At 45.0% G+C, this 24,033-nt stretch overlaps 2 protein-coding genes across 2 annotated transcripts in view; one reads left to right on the top strand and one right to left on the bottom strand.

Moving 5' to 3' along the window:
* Window positions 1-16,335, bottom strand: part of CABP1 (calcium binding protein 1) — a 77,640-nt gene extending 61,305 nt beyond the window's left edge. Inside the window, exon 1 of the mRNA XM_081842040.1 lies at window positions 15,870-16,335. The gene's annotated coding sequence lies outside the window, so the exon portion shown is untranslated. The remainder of the gene's footprint in view (window positions 1-15,869) is intronic.
* A 928-nt stretch (window positions 16,336-17,263) lies between these two features.
* Window positions 17,264-23,858, top strand: POP5 (POP5 homolog, ribonuclease P/MRP subunit). The gene is made up of 5 exons (XM_081842160.1): window positions 17,264-17,665; window positions 18,874-19,016; window positions 19,964-20,113; window positions 22,676-22,759; window positions 23,614-23,858. The coding sequence occupies exons 1-5, from the start codon at window positions 17,646-17,648 to the stop codon at window positions 23,718-23,720; spliced, it is 504 nt and encodes a 167-aa protein (XP_081698286.1). The 5' UTR covers window positions 17,264-17,645; the 3' UTR covers window positions 23,721-23,858.
* Window positions 23,859-24,033: the final 175 nt, after the last annotated feature.

Here is a 24,033-nt window from a genome sequence, read left to right as displayed (position 1 = left end):
GGAAAGGCATTGCTGCTGCTGCTGCTGCATTATGGCATGACATTAAACTTCTGTGTCTTTGGAATTTCTATTGCAATTCCATTTCCAGCTATTGTGGCAAAGCAATGCCCCAGTGCTAAAGTGTGTAAACAACCAAAGGGGACTGAGGGAACCCAAATTACTGGAAGGGCTGCAACTCAGGGGAAGAGCATCCACTTTGCACATATAAGGTCCCAGGTTCAATCCCTGGTAGCATCTTCAGATAGAACTGGGAATGTCCCTTGCCTTGGAGTCAGTGTTGAAAATACTCAGTTCCAAAGTGAGCTCTGGAATGAGGTCCACGTACCACCTATAGGAGGTTGCAAAGGACCTGGAATCTGTCTGAATTTGGGGTTTTGAGACTGACTCTCCCATTTTTCAACCAAGGAATTGAGACCTATGCACAACTCCCCCAGGCTTTGGAGTTGGCAGGATTTGATGGGAGTTTGTGCTCCTTGTGATTGGATCTCTTACTTTGCCTGACAATCCCACCCCATTTTAAATGGAACTTCCAGTTTCCAGAGTGAATAGCATTCTGCTAGCATGCCTAGTCAGATGCAGTAAATCTTCTGAATACCAGTTGCTGGAAACCACAGGAAGGGAGGGAGTTCTTGTGCTTAGGTCCCGTTTGCGGGTTTCCTGCAGGCATCTGGTTGGCCCCTGTGAGAACAGGATACCGAACCAGGTGGATCATTGGCCTGATTCAACAAGCTCCTATTATGCGTGAGCTGCCCCCCCCCCCCTGACAAAGAGCAGCCGAGAGAAACTGAAGCTGGGGGTGGCAGTGGTGGTACTATTAATAAATGTTTGCAGTAATTTAATCATTTTGCTAAATTGCCCTCCTATTCCTGATGGCCCCCAGAGCCTCTATGCTGCTGCTGCCTGCTCCTCCTCCTCCTCCTCCCCAGCGGCCTTCTCATGCTCAGACATGTGAGGGAGAGCAAAATAGCAAGGAAATGCTCATCCCACTGGGCTGCTGCAAACTAGGAGGGAAATTAGTCTTGACAGGTGACTCCCTTCCCCCATATCTTCCATTTAGGAACAAGCCAGCGGCCCATTAATGCTACTTGCCACGGCTGTCATTCATTCAGAACACTAGCAGGTCTTGTTCCTTTGCACCCAGTTGCTGACACAAGGGAAGGGATCGCCCTATGTCTCCAACATCTATGGGGAAAGGGCCATAGCATGGTGGTGGAGCTTCTGCTTTACATGCAGAAGGTCCCATGTTCAATCCCCAGCACCTTCAGGAACGCCTGGGAGATTCCAGGCCTGAAATCCTGGAAAGCCACTTCTGCTCCGTGTATAAGACAGCTTCCTATTTAAATCATCCCTTTATTCAGAAGCTTGAGTGCTAGAATCTTACTTTGTTTTTAAGGGAAGGACCATAGCTCAGTGGCTGAGCATCTGCTCTGCATGCAGAAGGTCCCAGATTCAATCCCCAGTGGTATCTTCAGGTAAGGCTGGGAATGCACCTTGCCTGAAATCCTGGAGACATTCTGGTGCACAAAAACAGATTACATAAGAGATGCATGCAAACATTTACTTTAATGATGGATATGCTGAAAAGCACTGCAAATTGTGCATTTAATATTTTTTAAAGTGCATCTTTTTTGTTAGGGGCATGGACAAGGTATGTACAATTTAAATGCAAAATATTTCTGCAACCTTTCAAAAACTCTGAACTAAACAAGGAGCTACCATCGAGTGCTGGTGAAATTGAAATGGGAAGCAATTAGCCTTTCCTACTGAAACCCAGGTTGGGCTGGGAGTGTCCTAAAACCCTGCTGCCAGGCATTGTCTGAGAATACTCAGCTACAGTGGTCTAACTTAGATGGCAGTTGGGCGTGTAAGTGGTACACAAACAAACAAACAAACAAACAAACAAACAAACAAACAAACTGGAAAGGTCTTCAAAAGTAAGCACCGATAGTTCAAAATGTGCTTAGAAACTGACCAGGAGTCACCAACGGAGCTCTGTAAGTGGCATGGTGGTCCCAAAGACCTGTCCCAGTTCAGCAATTGTGATAGTTTCTGGGCAGTCATCAAGGACAGCCATTACAGCAATCTAGCCTGGGCGGGTTGCCATATCACAGGCAACTCTGATTACCTCTGTCTGTCCAAAAAGGGTTTCAGCTGGCAATGGTATGAAATGGCAGCACATACATGATGCTGAAATCCTTTCAGTCACTGTACCAGCAACTGTAATATTTTTGTTGGTGGTGGCGGGGTTTAAAAGACAGCTACTCTGGTCAGAGGCACACTGTATCACAACAGTGTGGTGCTACATTATTACATTGGCCACCACACCAAAAGGCAATGCAGGGGAATGTGGCAACAGGAATTGGTGGCGGCACTTCACTCTCTAACTGAGCCTTTGCCCTCCAGATGTGTTGGACAGATGTATAGCTCCCACCAGACCAGTGTTATTTCTACTAAAGCATGACCATGCTGGGAGGAGCATTAGGCTGTATACAGACTCACATTTACGCTGCATCTAGTGAACTCCCGCCATTGTTTTGGGAAATGGTATAGGCACCACATTAGCAACAATATAGATCCATCTTGACATTTCTTATGGAATACTGTGTTTTGATGCATTTCCCCAGCAAATGAGCAGCAAAGGAACAGCCTAGCTGTGGTTTAAGTCGGTAAAGTGTACATAGCTGCTGTCCATCAACATCTGGAGGTCACCCTGGTGGCTAGCCCTGCTCTATAGCCAAATTGGCACAAGTCTGTCTCTGCACCACCACCATGCAGGCTCCTTCCTACCGACCTCCCTGCTGGGAACTTTGATGTGCCCTTTGTTGTATTATCCAAGCATCACATGCAAATTCAGCCATGGTGGCATTTAGCTTAATCCTTCATCTGCTTCTTCTCTGTCCCTCCCTGGACAGCATTTTCTTTCATTTTAGCTGTGCAGGGACTTGAATTGAGGTTCCTTTTTTTAATAAAAAAAAAGCAAGGGGGGGAAAGCAAGTGCACATCTTATATAATGTCCCTTCCTTATTGCTTATTAATGATTTTGGGAAACAAATCTGCTTTGCATTGTGGGAATTATGCAAAAGCAAGGCTGAAAGGCACTCTTGCCGTTACTTATGCAGGAACCTTAATGCGCCAGGAAGAGGAGAAGGATTAGTGTGTCCTGAGAGGCGCAGAAGCTTCTGACAGGGCGGCCTTACATCCTTGAGCTGACTAGAAGACATGACAGACAAGGTGCCCCATTTTGGGGTAATTAGGCACAAGTGCTTTTCTGGAGACCAAAGGCTCAAGGCAAAATTACTTCAGCTACTTAGAAAGTTTGATAATCCTCTCCCCCCCACCCCCCGGATGAAAAACCGTGAAGAGGTTGATTGCTATTAAGAAGAGAAGCTTATGAGTCATAGGAAAGAGCACATCAGACTGGATTTGGGAAGTAATGGTGTTATAACATCATCAGCCAGGGGAAAGAGTGCAAGTTGTTACTAGATATCCAGAGCAATGCTTATTCCAACATTTATATCTGGGCCTGGGGTGGGGAACCTTAGCCCCATGGACCTAATGTGCCCCTCCAGGCCTTTCTATCTGACCCTTGACGTCTCCCCAAGCAACACTTCTCACTGGCCCTGCTCTGGCATTCTCGAGTGCTTTTGTCATTGGAGTGCATCCTTGAACTCTGATATGCCTCCTGCTTGTCTGGATGGAAGATGGAGAGATGAGGGTGGGAGGTATAGAAAACTGACTTTATTGGGAACATATCAGGGATGCGGGTGGCCAGGGATAAGGGTGGCGCTGTGGTCTAAAGCACTGAGCCTCTAGGGCTTGCCAATCAGAAGGGCAGCGGTTCGAATCCCCGTGACTGGGTGAACTCTCGTTGCTCTGTCCCAGCTCCTGCCAACCTAGCAGTTCAAAAGCGCGCCAAAAAGTGCAAGTTGATAAATAGGTACTGCTCTGGTGGGACCGCTCCAGCGGAAAGGTAAACAGTGTTTCCGTGCGCTGCTCTGGTTTCAGTGTTCCATTGTGCCAGAAGCAGCTTAGTCATGCTGGCCACATGACCTGGAAAAACTGTCTGTGGACAAGCGCCAGCTCCCTTGGCCTGTAAAGTGAGATGAACGCCGCATCCCAGATTCGTCTGCGACTGGACTTAACTGTCAGGGGTCCTTTACTTTTACCTATCTGTACAGAAGGTAATAATCACATCCCTTGCCCCTCCCGCTTTTGCTTCTGGTCACACCTACCTCTGGCATGCGACCCCTGCAAGGCTGCTCATAAGAGAGATTCCCTGCCTCTGCTTGATATTCACTTTTATCTTTACCTTTACCTTATTTACTTGTAAAATGGCCAACTTTACCAAGTGGGGGGAATGGAGAGAGCACCAGGATGCTGCAAGGACTCTGGTGTGACTCCCTTTGCTCTTCTCTGCAACCCATCTAGATGGAGGCCATACCCTGCCCCACATCAGAGGCAGGAGGGCAATAGCATCCCAGAAATGATACAGTGTGCTATGGGAGCAGTCTATGTTGGCTTGGGCTGATGGGAATTATAGTTAGGGGTAGGCGAAATTGTCAGTTTCACTCCAATTTCTCATTTTCAAGCTTAGTTTTCAACATTTCTATATCAGTTTGCAATTATTATTTTTAAAAAGTCTTCACAATGATTCAACAGCATTTTAGTGAAAGTTTCTCCTAATACACACATTTTTGTGTATGCTATTTTCACCAATACATTTTTTATTTTTATCCTTATCACCCACCATTCACCCGAAGGTCCCAAGGCAGGCTGCAACATTAAAACACAATATTAAAAACAATTTAAAGCAACTTACATGCCCTTTCTTATAAGTCTACAACCTATATGCTCTCTCTCTTGCACACTTCCTCTCTGATATACACATTTTTGTATACATTAATCGAATCACAGAATCAAGGAATTGTAGAGCTGGAAGAATCCAAAGGGCCATCTAGTCAAGTCCCCTGCAATGCAGGGATCACAACTAAAGAATACAGGAATCACCACAGGAATTGCAGGTGTAGGAATTTGGTTGGAGAACTGCCTCTCAAAATTCGGAGAAATGTGGATTTAAGTGTAAATTTGATAGAGTCACATCTAAATGTGAATTGAGCCAAGGTGTTCTCCCCATCCTTAGTTCCGGTCTAAAACCTCTGAAAGGCACTGGGTTTGCGAGTGCTGGGACATACAACTGATTTAAGGTGAACGATTCTTTGGCTTCTCTAATGCCAGAATGACATCTCTAGTTATCACCACATGATGGGCAGAGGGGAAAATACAGCAGGAAAGGGGGTTGTTTTGAGACAGATGGAAGGTAAACCCAGACAGTACAGATAGTGTCGGAAGCAGAAGACAGAACTTGTGCTTCAGGCAAGCTAGAAGATGTTGGAGAACGCAGGGCCCAAATCATCTCCCATTAAAATAGCCGGGTTCATTCCAAGAAGGAACGCAGTGCTCGCTTCTAGGGCATCCCCATTGGTTAGGTATCAGGAGTTCATGCGATATAACATCAACTGCTTGGATGCAGAGCCAGCTATTCTAGAGGGTGCCATCCAAGGGGCAGCAGGTCGGCACCTCCAGTCCAGTGCCTGATTTAAGTACTAGAGTGATGAACTACATCCAGCTCCTCAAGGGGCCCAGCAGCCTTAGCGTGTGACCTGCCAGTAGCAAGCACAAATCATCCTTGATGCCATTGCAAGCTCCCATCCCTCTAGGGCTGCTGGTGGAGTCCATCAACCAAAGGCTACAAGATAGACTTGGGGTTTTTAAAAATAAAATATATATTTATTTGTCCGATGCCATTGCTTTTTCCTGGATGAAGAGCTGACTTAGAAAAAGTGACAGCTCTTTCCAGCTCCTTTGACTCAAGTGCAAACATGTCTTGAAAGAGCTGAGAATATTAAACATATTTTTTAAAGCAAACCTCCCACCCCCCCAAAGTGGATTGGGTGCCTCTGAGGCTCAATGTCTTCTTTGGCCTAATTTTAGAGGATGCTCCTTCAATACATTTCCTCCCTCTGAACCAGATTCCCAATGGGTTCTAATGTGCAAATCCTGAACTGCCAAATCGACTCAGAGGCAGAATGAAAAGGTGGGTGTGTGGGTTCCCCCCTTTCAACCAATACTTGTTAGCTGCATCCCCTTTGCTGTCTAACCCCCCCCAAAAAAACCTCTAGTTTGTTGGTGGTATGTAATGGCTGGGATTTGATTGAGGCTCGAAGAGACAGATGGCTAGGTCTTTGTCGAGGTTGCTCAAACACACATTTTAGATTTGTGCACCCTGGCTTGTCAGTGATTGGCATCTTTTGGGCACTAAGCTGACACCAGCACAAGCTGAGGGCCCTCTGGCTACCAATCAGAGCCTCAGCCCAGTATGGAGCCAATCCGCGGCTACTGTGCTTCATCTCTCCAAAGGTTACTTCTGCCCTGCTGGAAGCCCATGTTGGGAGGAATGGATTAGATAAGGTCATGCCAGGCTGCCTGTCTTCCTGCCATATCCCTCTGAGCTGTGTAAATAATAGATTTTTGGACCAATGGCTTTGAGAAGGATAGGAAAGGGCCGTAGCTCATTAGTAGAGCATCCGTCTTGTGTGCAGAAGGTCCCAGGTTCAATCCCCAAGGGTATCTCCAGGTAGGGCTGGGAATGGCTCCTCTCTGAAACTCTGAAGAGTCTCTGCCAGTCAGTGTAGGCAGTACTGAGCTAGGTGGACCAATGGTCTGACTCAGTCTATGGCACCTTTCTATCTCAAAGGCATTTTCAGATTTGTGAAGTCTATGGAACTTTTTAGTTTTCACTTTTAAATTATAGCAACTGTTTCTAAATTTCCACCTGCACATATAAATGTACACATGCCATTTTTTTGTGCAAATACATTCCTCTTTTTTTGCACAAAGCATGACTGAGTCCCAGCTAGGCCAGGCCAGCTGCTGCATGCAAGTGGCTCAACTAAACATCAACCATGCTAAGAACACAGAACAGGACCCAAGTGGAATTTCGTCCTGTGACCTCAGGCTCTGAATGCTACCCATGTGACCGAAAGCATTGGAGAGTTCAGTTACATCTGTGGACCTTTTTAAGCAGATGGGATGACGGGCTTATCGTGTGTGTGCCCCCACCCACCGACCGGTCCACTGAGCAGAAGGAACAGATGCTCTTTCAGAAGGGGAATCCAGAGGGCTGGGATGTTTGTGCGTGCGTGTACAAAATGGCTTTGAAAAATGCAGATTTTTGAATTATCTAATTAGCACCTGGCTTGTAAGGCTAGAGGTTGAATAAGAACTCTAGAAAAAGGCTTTTATCTTTAGCGACAAGGGTCAGAGATGGGGTTTGTTTGAGGCCATGGGTCTGAGACAAAGCAAGTGTATGGGGTGACAGGGCCGCAGGGGCTCACATGGAATCCTTCTTAGTCCATTAGGCTCCAGGACAATGTGCCCAAATGTGGATGTTCATTTCTGTTTCAGTGACCTTGGAGAATGAGGAAAGGGGGTGGTGGGGAGGATGACAAAAAAGCTTCAGGCAACAGCAGACGGAGGCTTCAAATGGCTGTTTTAATTTTAGCCAGATTGTTTTGTGTGTTCAGTCGAGGTTATTTTAGGATGAAAAAATATGCTTTTGGTGGAACAGCCATGCAGAAAGGATATTGGTTGCCTTCCCATAATCACAAAGACTTATGTAAACGCCAGCAACAACAACAGCCAATTTGACCACACTTTGGCTGACCAGGTGATGGTATCATGTGCAGGTGTTGCCAGAAGGATGCTCCTCCGTTTGTATTCTTGTAGACCCTCTGGGCATGTTTGCACTGCCTTCCTCCCAGGGGCATGCCTTATGCACCTAGCAGATTTTGTCCCAATCTCATTCTCCCACCAGCGTCCTCAACCAAATAACTGCGGTACTGTTGGCATTTGCTAAAAGGGCCACAGGCTTTGTGAAAACATAGAACAAAGTGTGGATGTTATGATTTGTGATATATGCTGCATGAAAAGGTCACATCTAGCAGTGCAAACAGGAGCACTGAGAAAATCCCCGCAGGGCAGAATATAGATGGTCGCAGACAGAAAGAAAGGCTTTCAAAGGGTCCCAGGAGAGTAGTTACAACACTCTGCTCCGTGGATAAGACTCGGTCTTAATCTGGCTGAAGGAGAACTGTTCTGAGATGGTCTTGCTTCCCTTATGAATTTCTACAGAGAGCTTTTTCTCTCCCTAGAACCTAATGGGGTCATCCAATGAATCTGAATGTTGGAAGATTCCAGATGAACAAAAGAAAGCTCTATGATTCTATTACACGGCACATAGCTAAAACTGTGGGCTTCACTCCCATAAGATGAAGCAATGTCCACCAACTTGGAGGGCTTGAAAATAAATTGGGCCGAAGGAATTGCTGGACTAGATGGGTCCCCTTTGGCCCGTTCAGCAGCTAGGCTTCCCTTCTGTTCTATGAAGGCCAACTGAAGTGCAACTGACTCAGGATGGTCTCTCCAGACATTTTTTACCCCTTCCTTAGTACTTTTTTCACCTGTCTTTCCAGAAAGAATTGAAGACATTTTTGTTCCAATAAGCTTTTCCAGTTTAATGCTTTATTTGGGGTCTTTGCTTTGGTTTTTATTAGCTTTTAAAATCCTTAGTTGTCTTTTTCTATTATTTTAAACCCGTTTTTAATTGTTTTTATTGTATGAGTGTAAATTCCCTTGAGACTTGTAGGAAGGGAGATTCACATATTTAATACAAGAGACTGCTGCCATTTACTGGGAGTCTGGTAGAAATGACAATAATCTGTGCATTATTTGTGATGCAGCCTCAACCGCTCCCTTCCACTCCAGTTAAAGCAAATCCTGTGCAAGGCAAGGCGACTGATTGTGAAGGATGGTAAGAGGGCACCTGAACAGTTGTGTAGAAGAAGGAATTTGGGCAGATGCAATGTGTCATGCAGGGCTGAGAAAAGTTTCTTCATACAACGCTTAATTAACTGATGGAACTCACCACCACAAGAGGATGAAGGCTTTCAGGGGAAAAGTATTAAACATATTTGTTTAGGAGGGAAATGTGATGAAAACAGCTGCATCTTTAACAGTCTGAGGAAGAGTAATAGCTTAGTAGAAAAGTAGCTGCTTTGCATACAGAAGGTCCCAGGTTTAATCCCCAGCAGCATCTCCAAGTAAGACCAGGGAATATTCCCTGCCTGAAATGCTGGAAAGCTGCTGCCAGTCCAAGTGGACAATACTGAGCTAGATAGACCAAGGGTCTGACTCAGTACAAGACAACTTCCTGTATTTTGAGGACTTAAGTTTCATTTCAAGATTGCCACTTGCAATCCATCCTGTGTGTGAATTGGGAATCTGTCACCCTGGCATATATTGCCTCAATCCATTTTTCTTCCATCTTGTGAGATGTGTTCCTAACTAGCCTACTTGTTGGCAGCAGATCTGCTTTCCTGCTTCACCACCTGCTAGGTGGGAGCTACGTGCCAGTTCCTCGTTCCCTCCCCCTCCCCATTTCTGCTCTTATCCCAGGAGTTAAGTGGTGTTAAGTACTTTGGGAGGCCTGAGATGTTTGGCATTCTGCCTCTGCCTGTGCCTCACTGAGTGGTGGTGATGATGACTGAACACTTCACAGGAAAGTAATCAAAATCTCTTCTCAGGTACTCCTTTCCAGGTAAACTGGTTTTAGGGAATTAAGGTGGATGGGAGTTCTCCACGGGATCTAAGAATTGTATATTTTAGAAAATTCATGGCAATACTGTATATATACACCACTTGATAGGGAGAAAAACCCCTCAAAGTGGTTTACAAAAAACCAACACATTAAAATTCTCAGTAGACAACATTTTAAAATGGGTATTGATAAATATTCAAGAGATTATTGAAATCAACAGTAAGCAAAAATAGATTAACACACATTTCAGCATTCTGCATATCTGGATAGGGGTGTCTTTGCAAATATGTTTTGGGCAGGGGTGCCTATGCAAATATATTTTAAATAGGCGCTGAAAAGAAAACAGAGAAGGTGCCTGCCTGATGTCAAGACACAGGGAGTCTCAAAGGCTGGGTGCTGCCACAATAAAATATTTTTTACTTACAAGTTCAGAAGAAGAGTTATGTGGCACCTGCAACTCTGTGCCAGGTCACAAAGGGACGCCCTTTGTGTCTCAAGCAGGAATTGCCCAGGTAAACTTATGGTACAGAGGCTCTTTTCTATACCTTTTGTCTTCTCTTTGTAGAAGTTTCCTAGAAATACAGGTTGCTCAGTTAACACTGATTACGGCTCTTGCACAAAAAGCCTGCACTGCCATCTCCCCCAAACCCAGACTTTTTGTAGTAAGGAACTTTTTGCAGCATGGTCAAGGATTCTGGGAGTTGTAGTCCAACAGAAACGGGAGTGGGTCCAAGTCCCTCACCCGCTCTGAAGAATGGCTACTGAAGCAAACCGCTGGCTGATGGAGCTGCATTTTGAACATACACACAGAGAAGGAACCAACTTCAGCGTCGCCTGTTTCCATCATACCTGGCTCACGGACCTCTCAGGGCCAAACCAGAATGGTATGTTAGTCACATCATTAGCCCACTCATGATGGGGTTTCTAAATAAATAGTAGTCACACTATTAGGGGTTGGGAGAAAAGTGGATTAAGACTGCATATGAATAATAAATGAAAATACATCCCCCAGGAACTGTAGTTTACCCCCTCGCAGAACTGCAATTCCCATCACCCTGAACAAACAGCAATTCTGAGGATTCTTTGAGGTAAGTGCTTGTTAGTTGAAGAAGTCTAATAAACAACAACAACCTTAATTACTTGTTATCTAATGCCGCAAGCTTCCTTTTTCTACATCATATTGGCATCTATCTAACTCTTACTGTCATGGGCAATAATTGTCTCGCTATAAATCATATAATAGTAGCTACAGTGGTATCTTGGAGGAAATGAAGGAAGAAGGATTTCTCTCTCTCTCTCTCACTGAAGATTCCATTGCTTTGGCTTCTGTGTCTCTCCTAATCAGGCTCTTGGGCTGAAAATAGATTCCTTTTGCTGCGCACAGAGCCCAGCTCACCGCCACGCACTGTGCACACGTCCTATCAGATTACAGGGGAGACCGCACTCACGCGGCCCGCTTTGCTGGAGACCCAGCTGCGCCTTTGTTCAATGGTGAAGGGGAATTAGGGGGCCTGGGTGGCAGCAACCTGAGCCCATACAGTTAGAGGACAGAAGGTGTCACTAGGGGATGTCACTAGAGCCCTTTCCAAGGACTGCCCACTAGGGCTTTGTGTAAGCAGCCCAGGTGATCTATGGTTAGGGAGTAGGAAGGATGCCTCTAGTACCAAGGGCAGGCTGGGCACACCTCCGGCTGACACTCTGGAAAGTGGCTGCCTATCAGGGTAGACAATACAGAGGCTAAATGGACCAAAAGTCACAATTCAGCCTAAGGCAGCCTTCTATGTTTCCACATTTCTGTCTAAGTCACCACACAGAGAAGTTTTTCCAGACCCCCAAATGTTGTGAGGTTAGGATCACAGGAATCTGCCTGGTTATTGAATCAGACCAGTGGTCCATCCAGCTCAATAATGTCCACGCTGACTGGCAGGAATGGCTCTCCAGATTCAGGCAGGGAACATTGTACTGAAACTGCAATGAAAAGATGTACAGGCTGCTCAACTTAAAGAGGGATATGCGTCAGAAATAATAAATGCCAGGAAAACCAGAGAAGCTTATAAAGACCATACAAGGCAACACCCTTTTTATGAGAGGATGGAATCGGGTTTTCGGCTTGCAGTGTGTGGTGTGGGAGGGAATGGATAACTAGGGCTGTATACACACTATGCCTTTAAAGCACGTTCGAAGCACATACTTTTCTTCCAAGAATTCTAGACACTGCAGTTTGTTAAGGGTTGCTGCTGGGAACTGTACCTCTTTGAGGGGTAAACTACAGTGCCCATAATTCTTCAAGGGAAAGAATGTGATTCAAATGTGTTTTAAAAGGATTGTATGTACACAGCCATGCATTTCCTTCATGTAAGGCTAGTGACCCCAGGCAGGCTAACCATGTGTCCCTTAGACATGTTTTTGCCCTGTTCACATCTAAATAGGGATGTAGGATCTACTCTAGCTGTCATCAACCAGTGGATGATCACATAGTAAATTCTGAAAAAGTGCTACAGGTTTAGAGTGTATTAGCCCGGCGGCCCTACCTCTAATCAAAAAGAAGCTACAGCAACTTGACTTCTCTAACACAGCTTCCCATGCAAGAGGGCCGTGTTCAGGCTTAGCCCTAGCTATTCCACCCCCTGAAGGGATCCCTCTATACTGCTTTACAATTCCTTCGGAGGCTAAACGAAGGGCCTTTACCTGTGCCCGTCTCAACTGTTTTCCTACAGCAGTTCTGTCGGGTCGTTACTCCAGAGTTCCCATCGCAAATAGAACATGCTCCTGCAATGACACGGCTCTGGAGACTATGGAACATGTAATGCTCTTCTGTCCCAACTGGACAGATGAAAGATCTCGGTTTCTAACTCCTCTCGTGAACAAGCTTCATCTCCCAATCCAGCCTTGGATAGTGTCCCTTCTTCTGCAGGATTCTGATTGTTGGATTACCGAGATGACAGCTAATTTCCTGCTTAGTGTGATGAAGAGGAAAGCGGCACCAACTCCTTCTTCAATACCACAGATGTAGTCGATACGCCGCACAATCGAACCTGTTTTTTGTATTCTCTGTTACTCGATGTTTTAAATCCCCTGTTACCTTTGTTATCCCCATTCTCTCAAAGTATTCGCCCAGGACGACATACACTTTTATCTCCCCACCCCCATTTTATGTTGTTATTTCTATGTATATTATGCTATGGCCGCATGGCTAATGCAATAAAATCATTATATATAATGCTACAGGTGTCAGTCACAAAATGGTTGCCATAGGGGTGTGGTTTAACACTAAATGGCTGTCACATCTGAATGAAAGAAAAGGTAGAAGGACACCAAAAGGTGGTACCTACATCAATTTCTATCTACTTTCTCTAGGCCATGCATGATTTTATAAACTTCTGTCATGTTGTAATGAAATGGGGATGGGGAGAGCCATGTGTCACCTTGAGCTCCTTGCAGGAAAGGTGAGATAACAGCAGCAGCAATAACAACAATAAACAAATACAAATACAAAAAAAACCCCACCCCAAAATAAAACGTCCAGTGCTGGCACAGAGTTAGCTTTTGAGATGGCTTTCAGGTATGATTCTATGATGCATGCTGATTTAACCATAGCGGTGCAAGGCCATGAATAGTTCAGGCAAGTAGGCTTGAGTGCAGCTGCGTCCTCCCCCTCCTGTGGTTTTCTGGTATTCTGGAGCACACTGTCTACAACAATGGAGGTGGTACATAGCCAGCAGTGTTGGCGGCCACTGAACAGGAGTAGCAAATAGTCCTTTGTGCATTTTACAGGGAATGTATACAGAGACTTTTTGCGGGAACCATAGAGAGGCATGGGTGGGGACATTAGTGCCCATGGGCACCGTGTTGGCAATATCAGTCTGCTAAGGGAGTGTGCAGCAGAGAAGAGTGAAACCTGCCACTTCTTTATCTGATCTCCCTGTTCTGTGATGCTTGAAGCAATTTTCTGGAAAGAGAAGTACAGTAAACAGAATTGAATTGGGGTATATTTGTGAACATGCAGGGGGAGCAGGGGTGAAATTTGGGTTGTCTGTCACAGGCACATCCACCCCATCACTAGGCAGGCAGTGTGGGCAGGGAGGTGGATAAATGTTCCATAGAGTCCTTTGTGAACTCATCAAGAGCATTTATGCGAGCCCAGCTGGACTGCAACAGCAGAGGAGTCGGGTGGGGGTGAAAACCAGGGGGATATAATTTTGTGGCTGTCTGCCGCTTCCTGCTTCAAGCCCAGGCAGGCCAAGGTTTGAAGTGCAAATGAGGCAGATGGGAGCAGAAAGGGAACATTTGAAGCTACAGGATGCCACTCTCATCCCATTCCTATAATGTCACCGCTTTTCTCAAGGATGCCGTAAACATCTTGCACAACATCATGGGGGGGCCACCAGAGCACCCAACAGGCAAACCAGCAGGGGCTCAGAGTGGAAATATCCCCCACCCCCTGCTGCCACCACACACATACTCAGCTTTACTGGGGATAAAATGTTAATTTTTTTAAGAATTTGAATAAATTCAGGCTGGCTGTGGTTTGCAACAAGGAAGAATCCTTGCACCTACTGCTGTGTTGGTGGCCTTCATTTATATACATAAGGCAGAGCATTTCAAACTGAAAAGCCCCAGAGGACTGTGGAGGAATACAAGGAGGAAAAATGAGTCGTTAACTAGGGAGATGCAATTGCACTTAATGAACAGCAAGAGGGTTTTATTTATTTATATAACATGTTTGCCCTCCTCAGTCTGCCTGACAATAAGAAACAACTAAATAGCATCAAACCAGTTTAAACCTTATGTTAATGAATACTATAGAGCAACACCGAAAAGAGCAACCCACCCTTTTTTGCCTGCAGTACTGTATTTTGGATTTGTGACCTGGCCTGCATTGAAAAGAGCAATAGTCCTCACCCTTTTGAGATCAAGGAGCCACCCTTTAGCCCAAGCATGCATTCAGGGAACCAATTATTCATTTTCCAATATATGTTTTCATGGCAGAAGCATTGCTATTCTTAGGTTAGGCCCACCCACCATCTGAAGACCAATGGATTAGAGCAGTGGTTCCCAATCCTTTTTAAGCCATCATTCTCTTGGTTCCATAAACTCAGCCCCAGTGCCCCATACCCTATAAAAAGCATCATTCATATTAACACTTTACACAACCCACTAAGGAATAAAATAACACAATTCAAAGCTGTAACAATTAATTTCACATTTATATAAAAGTCAGTTAAAACTATTTAGTTGAATCAATCCAACAAAACTTATGAACTTGATCCAATGATATCGGGTTTTCAAAGCCTGTTAGCCATTTACACCTCCAGCATCCCACTGCTGCCTCCTTGGCTCTTAGAGCCACCCTAAATAATCCCACAGCCTCCCAGAAGTTGGTACCACCCACCATGGGAAGCACTGGATTAGAGGGAGATGCATTATTTGAAGTAATAGGTTAGCCTTCCACAATTTGCAGTCCATGCAATGTTTTAGACTACAATTCCCATCAGCCCCAGCCAGCAGAGCCATGCTAGAGTAGACATTAATCCCTGCTGCATGAGATCAATTTGGAGAGCAGGGGGGAATCAGAATTGGTATTTGATAGGTTATCACCACCAATGCTACAGCATATGAATTTACAGATGATACAGGGGTTCCTTACTGCAAATGTGCCTGCTGTTACAGATAATGCAAGATAAATTTTGCCACCCTGTGCTGCGTTTTAACTTCCAGTGACTTGGAGAAGCAGGATGAAAGATGAAGAACAGTGACTTGAGAATCTGCATTTGGAAAATATTGAAAAGGCACCCCCAAAACAAAGTCGTTCCAGGGGGGGGCGAAGCAGGAGTCAAAAGACTCATTTTGATCCACCAGAGTCCAGTTTGTCAGGTGCATGAGGTGGGATCCTCAAATGATAAGTTTATGGATGTAGAGGAAAAAATAGCCAAGCATTAAGAACATAAAAAGAGCCCAGTGGCTGATTCAGGCCAAAGCAGACTGATCTAGCCCAGCATCCTCTCAGTGGCAGAATAGCTGCCTCAAAGGGAAGCCTATGAGCAGGACATGGGTGCTGCAGAACTCTCCCCATGTGATTCCCAGCGACTTGACATTCCAGCGCCATTTTCCACTCCCTTCCTTCTCACCAAAGCCGGGGAGACCTTTCCAGCATGACAGTAGTGTGTGGAGCCAGAGGCAAAAAGTGAGTGAAGCAATATGTGGGCTCTCTTACCTCCTTCCTTGGTCCACAGCTTCAGTGATCACTGTTGCAATCAAAGTGTTATGTACTGAAGTTCTCACCCTGGGCCAGCAGGGGGATACTGTAGATAGTTTTCACTCAGGTCCACATATGCAAATAAGGGATTGAAAGTGACGTTCAGTGATTGGATAGTTTCAGAAAGTTGTTACAGTTACGTTGTACTGGAGCTCTATATAAGCAGGCTGGCTGAACCCTTCAGTTCAGTTCTGTTCTGGCCTGTGAATAAACAAAAGCTGTTAGAAGAATCGCTGTGTCGTCTGATATGTTCACCCACAACTTAACACAAAGCTCCCTTCAAAAGAACAAGACATTATCTGCAGTTCTTTGAACAATAGAAAAGCACCATGTCAAATATCTACACGTACATGTCTCTATGTATATGTGTATGTTTCACATGACGTTGACCTGCCGGATTGCCTTACCCCCAGTGCTTTTTTTCTAAAAAATGTTTAGGGGTACGCTCATTTTGACTCAGTAAAATCACCATTTTATAGTTTAAATTGGGGGGTGGTAAATGGACAAACGTACAAAGATTCACAAAATGTTTAGAGGTATGCGTACCTCTGCATCCCCCCAGAAAAAAGCACTGCTTACCCCCATATATGACTGCTTTGGTTTGAGGAACTGGTGCTGTTACAGGCGCCACGTAATTAATACCATCTGCATTTGTAATAAATCAATATTTCAGTTTAGCAGCTTCCATACTTTGGAGCTCCCTACTGACATCAGGCACGGACCTTCACTGTACTCTTTAGTGTGCCTGCTAAAGACATTTCTGTTTACACAAAACCTATCCAGAGACGTTGTCATGTTTTCATGTGGTTTTTAGCTTACTGTCAATTTTAACTTTTTCTTTTTTTACAATAGTTATTTTAGTCCCAGTATTAGCTTATTATTTATTTTAATTATTCGTCGAAGGCTTGACATAGTTGTTTTTAAACTAATTTTTTTTATTCTTTTTGTTAACCGGTGAGGTGGTTGTTGTTGTTGTTTTAAAAAAATGGTACTGTATATAGAATTCTGCTAAATTGAAATATATATTAATTTTTTTGTGAAACACTATACTCGTGGCCTGTCTTCTCCCCCTCCACCCTTATTTTTTAAAAGGTAAAATTCTGTTTATTTTATGTGACCCGTACACGAGTACTGTATTTCATGAGGTGAGAAACAAGAAACGGTTTTGCCCCCCTCAGCGCTCTGCACTTTAGGCGGGAAAAAGCCGAGCAAAGCGCTCGCACGCCACCAAGCGGCGAAAAAGTTAACAAACTCCTCCGTGGCGAAAGAGGGAGTGCATGAGCGCTGATTGGTCGGCTGACGGCTGAACTCCGAGGAGGGAACTTTGAAAGGTAATGACGGTTAGTACTCTAATAGTGCGGGGGCGGGGAGGCGTGACCAATGGGAATGTGATTTTTTCCTTCCCTATTAAGCCCGCCTCTTCTGAACTATTATTGGCTGATATGAACAGAAGCTCCCCTTGTATCGTGGGGTTGATACAGAGTTTAACTGCTGAGAGAAACCAACGAAGAAGCTCCCGGATTCGCCTAACGATATTGTCACTCTTCCTTTTCCTATCTCTGTGGTGTTAAGGGCTTCCGCCATAGAGATTACAAGGGCTAGAGCAAAGCCACCTAGGAAGCCCATACATAGCCAATGGGGGCTCTCAACTGGTACCGGAAGTTCGGGCCTTTTGCCACTCTATGACCTCACTGTCGCCGGAAGTCCAATAATAGCTGTGTTTTCGCTGTAGAGATGGTGAGGTTTAAGAACAGGTGAGGCTCTTTTCTTTCCTTTTTAAAAATCTCTTATCGCTTTTCTGAGGTGGCTAATGGTCGATTCACTTCTGTGGTTAGCTGCTCCCTGCCTTGCCTGCTTTATTAGTTATTTGAAGCCTGCTTTTTTAAAAAAAACTTCGCCTAAAAAGGCCTCCCAAAGTGGTTTACAAATGTCCGTCCTAATAATAATAATAATAATAATAATAATAATAATAATAATAATAATAATAATTTATTTCCCGCCCTCCCCAGCCGAAGCCGGGCTCAGAGCGGCTAACAACAGTAAAATGATACAACATTCTAAAATTATTTCATTATTAAGTCAGTTCAGATCAGATTAATGGCAACCATTGGGCTAGAGTTCTGTGAAGAATTGCCAAAGGAGGGGGTCAGGCTGTGCCTTGGTCAAAGGCCTGGTGGAACAGCTCTGTCTTGCAGGCCCTGCGGAAAGATTTCAAGCCCCACAGGGCCCTAGTCTCTTGTTACAGAGCGTTCCAGCAGATCGGAGCCACAGCCGAAAAAGCCCTGGCTCTGGTTGAGGCCAGCCTAACCTCTCTGTGGCCCAGGACCTCCAGGATGTTTTTGTTTGAAGACCGTAAGGTCCTCCGTGGGACATACCAGGAGAGGCGGTCCTGTAATAAACATTACAGGCACGGAGGGGAAAAGGGATGGGGAAGAGGAAAAGGGAACACAAGCTCAGTCACATTTTCATGGTTCCAGAATTCCAGCAATGACCAGCTGGAATGAATTGATTTTGAGGAGAAGGATCCCCCAAGGTTGCTGGTGTTTTAGCAGAACTACAATGGTACCTTGGGTTACATACGCTTCAGGTTACAGACTCCGCTTACCCAGAAATAGTACCTTGGGTTAAGAACTTTGCTTCAGGCTGAGAACAGAAATCGTGCTCCGGCGGTGCGGCAGCAGCAGGAGGCCCCATTAGCTAAAATGGTGCTTCAGGTTAAGAACAGTTTTAGGTTAAGAACGGACCTCCGGAACGAATTAAGTACTTAACCTGAGGTACCACTGTAATTGAGATGCCCTTAATCCCCATCTCTTCCTCTCCTGTAAGCCTGACTGGAATGGCTGCTGCAAGTGATAGCTGGGAAAGCAGCCTGACAGAGTGAATGCTTCATGGGCCCTTTGTAGCTCAGCCACCTCATCACCTTTTGCGCTGCCACAATGCCCATTTCTCTCCGTCTCTGCAGATACTTTGTTTGCGAGATCATCTCCGAGGACCCGCATTGTTTGCAGCTTATCGAGGAGCGCACGGTGCACAACGCAGTGAAAAATGCTGTTGCGCGAATTCACGGAGACTTTGGATTAGCCTGCTGCTCCATCGCTTTTTCAGGTCTGGCTTCTGGAGCTTTCTTTGCAGCCCAATGGGCCAACCTCCCCTCTTTAAGGAAATCTGTGCAGTTTGAGTTCCTCTACAATCTCCCTTTAGCTCTCTGTCTGTCCTGTGCTTTGGAAGATACACAAATTTTTATTCTAACATGAGAACTATTGACCATTCTAGTAATTTCAGACCTGCTAGCACACCAGCTGCATATTATGGTCCCCCAAATACCTGGCAATTCTCCTGTTTCTGGAGTCCCAGGAAGGCTGCAGATTCAGGATATAGTTAGTGTTTTGGGACTCAGTTTATGCATACCTGGTATCAGAGGTGTGTTGGTGTCTTAAGTGCTAACTTGGCTCCATGATTTTGTATATCAGTCTTAAGATATGAATTGCAAAAAATCAGGGGGCTCTTTGTAGAGGGAGGGCCTGATAACTGTTGTAATTTGTCAGGTAGGCATGGATGAGGCAGAGGCAGACTATCCCTGAGCAGAAACTACTCTGAAGCTGAACAGGCTACTACACAAGTTGAAAATATCAGTTGCACTTCAACATCACACTTGCTCTTGAGATTTAAGTTTGGTGAACATTAAAAAAAAAATTCCTCTGAGACAATCAAAAAGCAGTTTTTCCTATGACTTCATTCTTTGCAGGTGCCAAAAGTTAGGTGTTTGAGGTTTATTTTATTCTCACAAGCTGGGTTGTTGGGCTGCTTATAGATATTGGGTGGCTTTAAACAAGTCACTGAGTTTCATGTCTGAGACTGGGATTTAAGTATGATTAGTCACTGCACAGATAGGCTGCTTCAATATCTTTGCCATCATATTTTCCAACTTGCTGCTAAAAGCAGCTAAGGAAACATGGGTTTCTTTTTGGGGTGGGGTTACAATTACATTTTGCTCCTGTCCTGTTGAAAGCCTGTGCTAAACTTTGAAGGGTCTCTTCTCTGTGTTGTTCCAGTAAAGTACCTCAATGCTTACACAGGAGTTGTTCTGTTGTGTTGCCGGAAGGACTTTTATCGGCTACTTGGTTCATCTCTTCCCTTCATCAGTCACTTGGAGAACAAGAATCAGTGTTATCCCTGTTCTTTTAACACGCTATATGTTGGAGGTGAGTTCAGTTCTTTAGGATTCTTGTTTTTCAGCAGTTTAATTTGCTCAGGGGTCTCCACTTGTGTGCTGAAGTCTCTTAAATGGGGACGCGTAGATTTTTTATTTCTGTGGTAATTATTTGCTGAAAGTGAACAATGTCAGGGCCATTCAGTCTTATCTAATATTCAATATACTGGGCACCAACAATATCACAAATGTAATGATGCCAGCAGATGTTTGTTCAAAGCAGCTTATAATAACTAAATAGCAAAAAATATTTTGGGGTCATTCCAAAGCAGGTGATTCAATTTTTTTACTTTGTGCCTCAAATTTTCTTAATATTTTCTACACTTGTTGAATGATCAAAACCGAGTTTAAATTTAATATTTTTTTTTTTAACTCATCCCATTTATTGAGTTATGTGGGTTTCAAATTTCAAAAAATTGACAATTTTGGCCTTACACAAAAACCACAAAAGCTCATCCCAGAATTGAGATACTTCAAAACTAAAAATACCAATCTCTTCAGGACTTTATGGGCTTTAATATATGCCACATGATGGGCTTCCTTTAAAATTTTAAGTTAAATTTTAAAAAGTGATTTTAAAAATACAATTAAAATTTCCCCCCAAAATGTATTGATTATTTAATATTTCTAAGAGCTACTTGCAAAATTTCATATTGGGATCTAAATGGGATCACAGTACAAAAAAATATTTTGTACATACATGTCTGCCTTATTGGGTTCTGTTTAGAATAAATTGGTCTTCTTGGAGTAAAATATAACAGAATAAACAAGACTTCAAACTATATTATCAGTTATTTCAGGCATTTCCTTAGAAAGTTATTCACTTAACAGGTATCTGAAAAGCTAGCCAAGCTTTTCTTTTTAAAATGTGTTCCAAAACAGTGTGATAGAATTAACGCTTTGAAAGAATTCTTGTTTGTGATGGCCACCAACCTAAATGACTTTTTAAAAAGGGGATTGGACAAAGTCATGGGGGAGAGGGCTATGCTCCGTCTCCAAAGTCGTAGGCAACGGTGCTTCTGAATACTGTTTGCTGGTTTCTTACAGGCATCTGTGTGGCTGCTTTGAGATCTGGATGCTGGACTAGATGGGCCATTGGCCTGATTCATCAGGGCTCTTCTTATGTTCTTACCCATTAGTTCACTCCTCTTCTGGGCCGAAGTTTCCTGCTAGAGTAGAGGTTTTCAACCTTTTGGAGTCCACTTTTCCCTTGACCAATTGCATTATTTCTGCGGCACCCCTGTGGGGCTCAGGAGCCTAGCTATGTCACCCCTTGCCTGCAGAGCTGGCAGCCTCTCACCCTTTTTCACCCTTGTGGTGTTCCGTCCTCCAGGTAGCCACTGTTGCCGCCCCTGGACTCTGAACTCCAAACGCTGCTGCCCACTGCCCCACAAGGGCCTGGGAAGAGAATGCCCCCAGCCTTAGTGGCCCAACGGAGACTGGCCAAAGGTGAATGTGAGGCCAGCACCTTACCTTGAGAGACAGCACCGGCAGCTGTTGGGCCTGTATGGGCACTTCAGCACCGGGCACTCAGCTCCCAGGCAGGCCTTGCACACAGCAAGCACCAAAAAGGCCAGTGCAACACCTGCCTGCCTGGCCTCCCACTTGTCTGTCCATTCCCAACAGCAACGGCTAGTGGACTAGCTGGCTGGGCTCCCTGGAGTGCTTGCTTGCTTGCTTATTCTGAGGCCACCTCAGCTCTTGCCAACCAGCACCCCCTGGCCACCGCAGAGGCACCATTTGGGGAGCTTGTAGCCAGGGCTGCTGCAACTAACAGCCATGTAAGCCTTTGGGAGGCAGAGACATGAGAGGGCATCAGAAGAGGGAAGGAAAGAGGCACCCCTGACTCTATCCTTCAAGGCATCCCAGGGTGCCATGGCACACTAGTTGAAATCTACTGCGCTAGAGGATTTCAAGAGGATTGCTGTAGGACAGGCATGTCCAAAGTCTGTTTCAGGGGCCTAATCCAGCCCGCTGGTCGGTTTAATCTGGCCCCTGTGGCAGTTTATTTCCTGGGGTAAAATCCTTAAAAAAAACCTCAACAACTTCAATCCTAAAAAAAAACCCTCAACAACTTTGGTTGGCCCTTCACTTCATCAAATCTGGCCCTCTTTGAAAAAATATTATTTATTTATTTATTTATTTATTTCCCGCCCATCTGGCTGAGTTTCCTCAGCCACTCTGGGCAGCTTCCAATCCAGTGTTAAAAACAATACAGCATTAAATATTAAAAACTTCCCTAAACAGGGCTGCCTTCAGATGTCTTTTAAAGATAAGATAGCTGCTTATTTCCTTCACATCTGAAGGGAGGGCGTTCCACAGAGCGGGCACCACTACTGAGAAGGCCCCCTGCCTGGTTCCCTGTAACCTCACTTCTCGCAATGAGGGAACCGCCAGAAGGCCCTCGGCGCTGGATCTCAGTATCTGGGCTGAACAATGGGGGTGGAGACGCTCCTTCAGGTATACAGTTTGGACACCACTGCTGTAGCATGGAAGCACAGTTGCCTTTGCTTCTGGCGTTGCTGATGCATATGCTCTCTTTTTCCTCCATCAGCTACAATACGGAGGTGTCAGAAATTCCTAATCCAGTACAACAAGGACCAGCTGCTCCTGCTGCTACGCAATTGCTCCAATGAAGGTAACAAACCGCTTGGCTTGGAGCGTTAAAATGGGGACAGGCTAGACTAGAACCTAGAGCTCTAGCCACTAGAGCCTCTGTGAGAAGAAACATTAAAACAATTAATTGTTGAGCTTGAGGCAGAGTGGAATGTGGAGGCTGCTTCTCTCCTAGTGGGTTCAGGTGGGGCACTGCCTCTCCCTCTGAACAGGTTGTGGGGTCTACTGAGTTTCCATTGATCTGGTTGTGGTGGGTAGCATACTGCTGCCATGTGAGTATTTACCTAGTGAAGGGCTGCCTGTTAGTTTTGTGGGAGCATGAAATAACAGCAGCAGGGTTGTGGGCCAAGCCACAGCTATAAAGGGACATCTAGAAGCCTTACAGTGCACTCCAGATTATTTCTCAGGCAGGTGGGGCATTCAGCACCAATTGCAACCCTTGCCTGGACTGGCTGCATTTGGGAGCTCAAGTGCAAGTCTTGCTTTTGGCAGGGACTTTTGTAGCCTGCTGCTTCGAATTCAAGAAAAGCCTGCAAATGAAGAATCGGCAGCCTACACAGTGTGCCATTAATTCTCCTTTTGAATCATATGATACCTGGTGGCTGATTAGCACAGGGAGACTAGCCATTTTTCTCAAAAGTGACCTATGTAGGGTGAGGCCATAACCAGTTCTGCACCCATACCTACTGGATAGGGTAGCAGTGCAGATTGCTTCCAGGCAATCTCTGTTTTTCAAAAAAGTTTCTAGCCTTTACAGCTGGTAGGCTGCCCAGAATCCTTTGCAACAGTAGAAGAGGGCTAACGCAAAGGTAGAAAAGCACCACCCTAGACTGCCTTGTATATCTTTTGAGTTTAACTTTTCTTTTTTTTACACAGCAGACAGACAAGCCATCCAGAAGTCGATGCAGAGCTGTGCACTTGTGGGAGAGCAGCAGTTTCAGAGTCACGATGAAGACAGCGATGTTAGCACAGAGATGGCCTGAACAAAGCAGCAGTCTGGGGACTCTTGTAGGACAAGGCCATTTATATGAGGGATTCTTGCTGGCAAGGATCAATATTTCTCTCCCCCAGTTCCTTTTACAGCAGTTAATGTATATGGTAATAAAATAGATAAAAGCAAATAGTTATGTCAATGTACTGTCACCTAGTTTGCAGCCTGTTAATAGTGAAGGCTTGTGGATAGCCGTGTCAAAATAAGATGCTACTGCTAGTATCCACAGAACTGTACATCTGCCTCTGTCCCCCGGCTGAGCTTAATACTTTCTTGGGAGAGCAGCCCACCTGTTGCTTGCACGC

The sequence above is a fragment of the Podarcis erhardii genome (assembly GCF_964252035.2).
Source record: "Podarcis erhardii genome assembly, chromosome: 15".
Lineage (NCBI taxonomy): Eukaryota > Metazoa > Chordata > Lepidosauria > Squamata > Lacertidae > Podarcis > Podarcis erhardii.
This window is presented reverse-complemented; position numbering and strand designations above follow the sequence as displayed.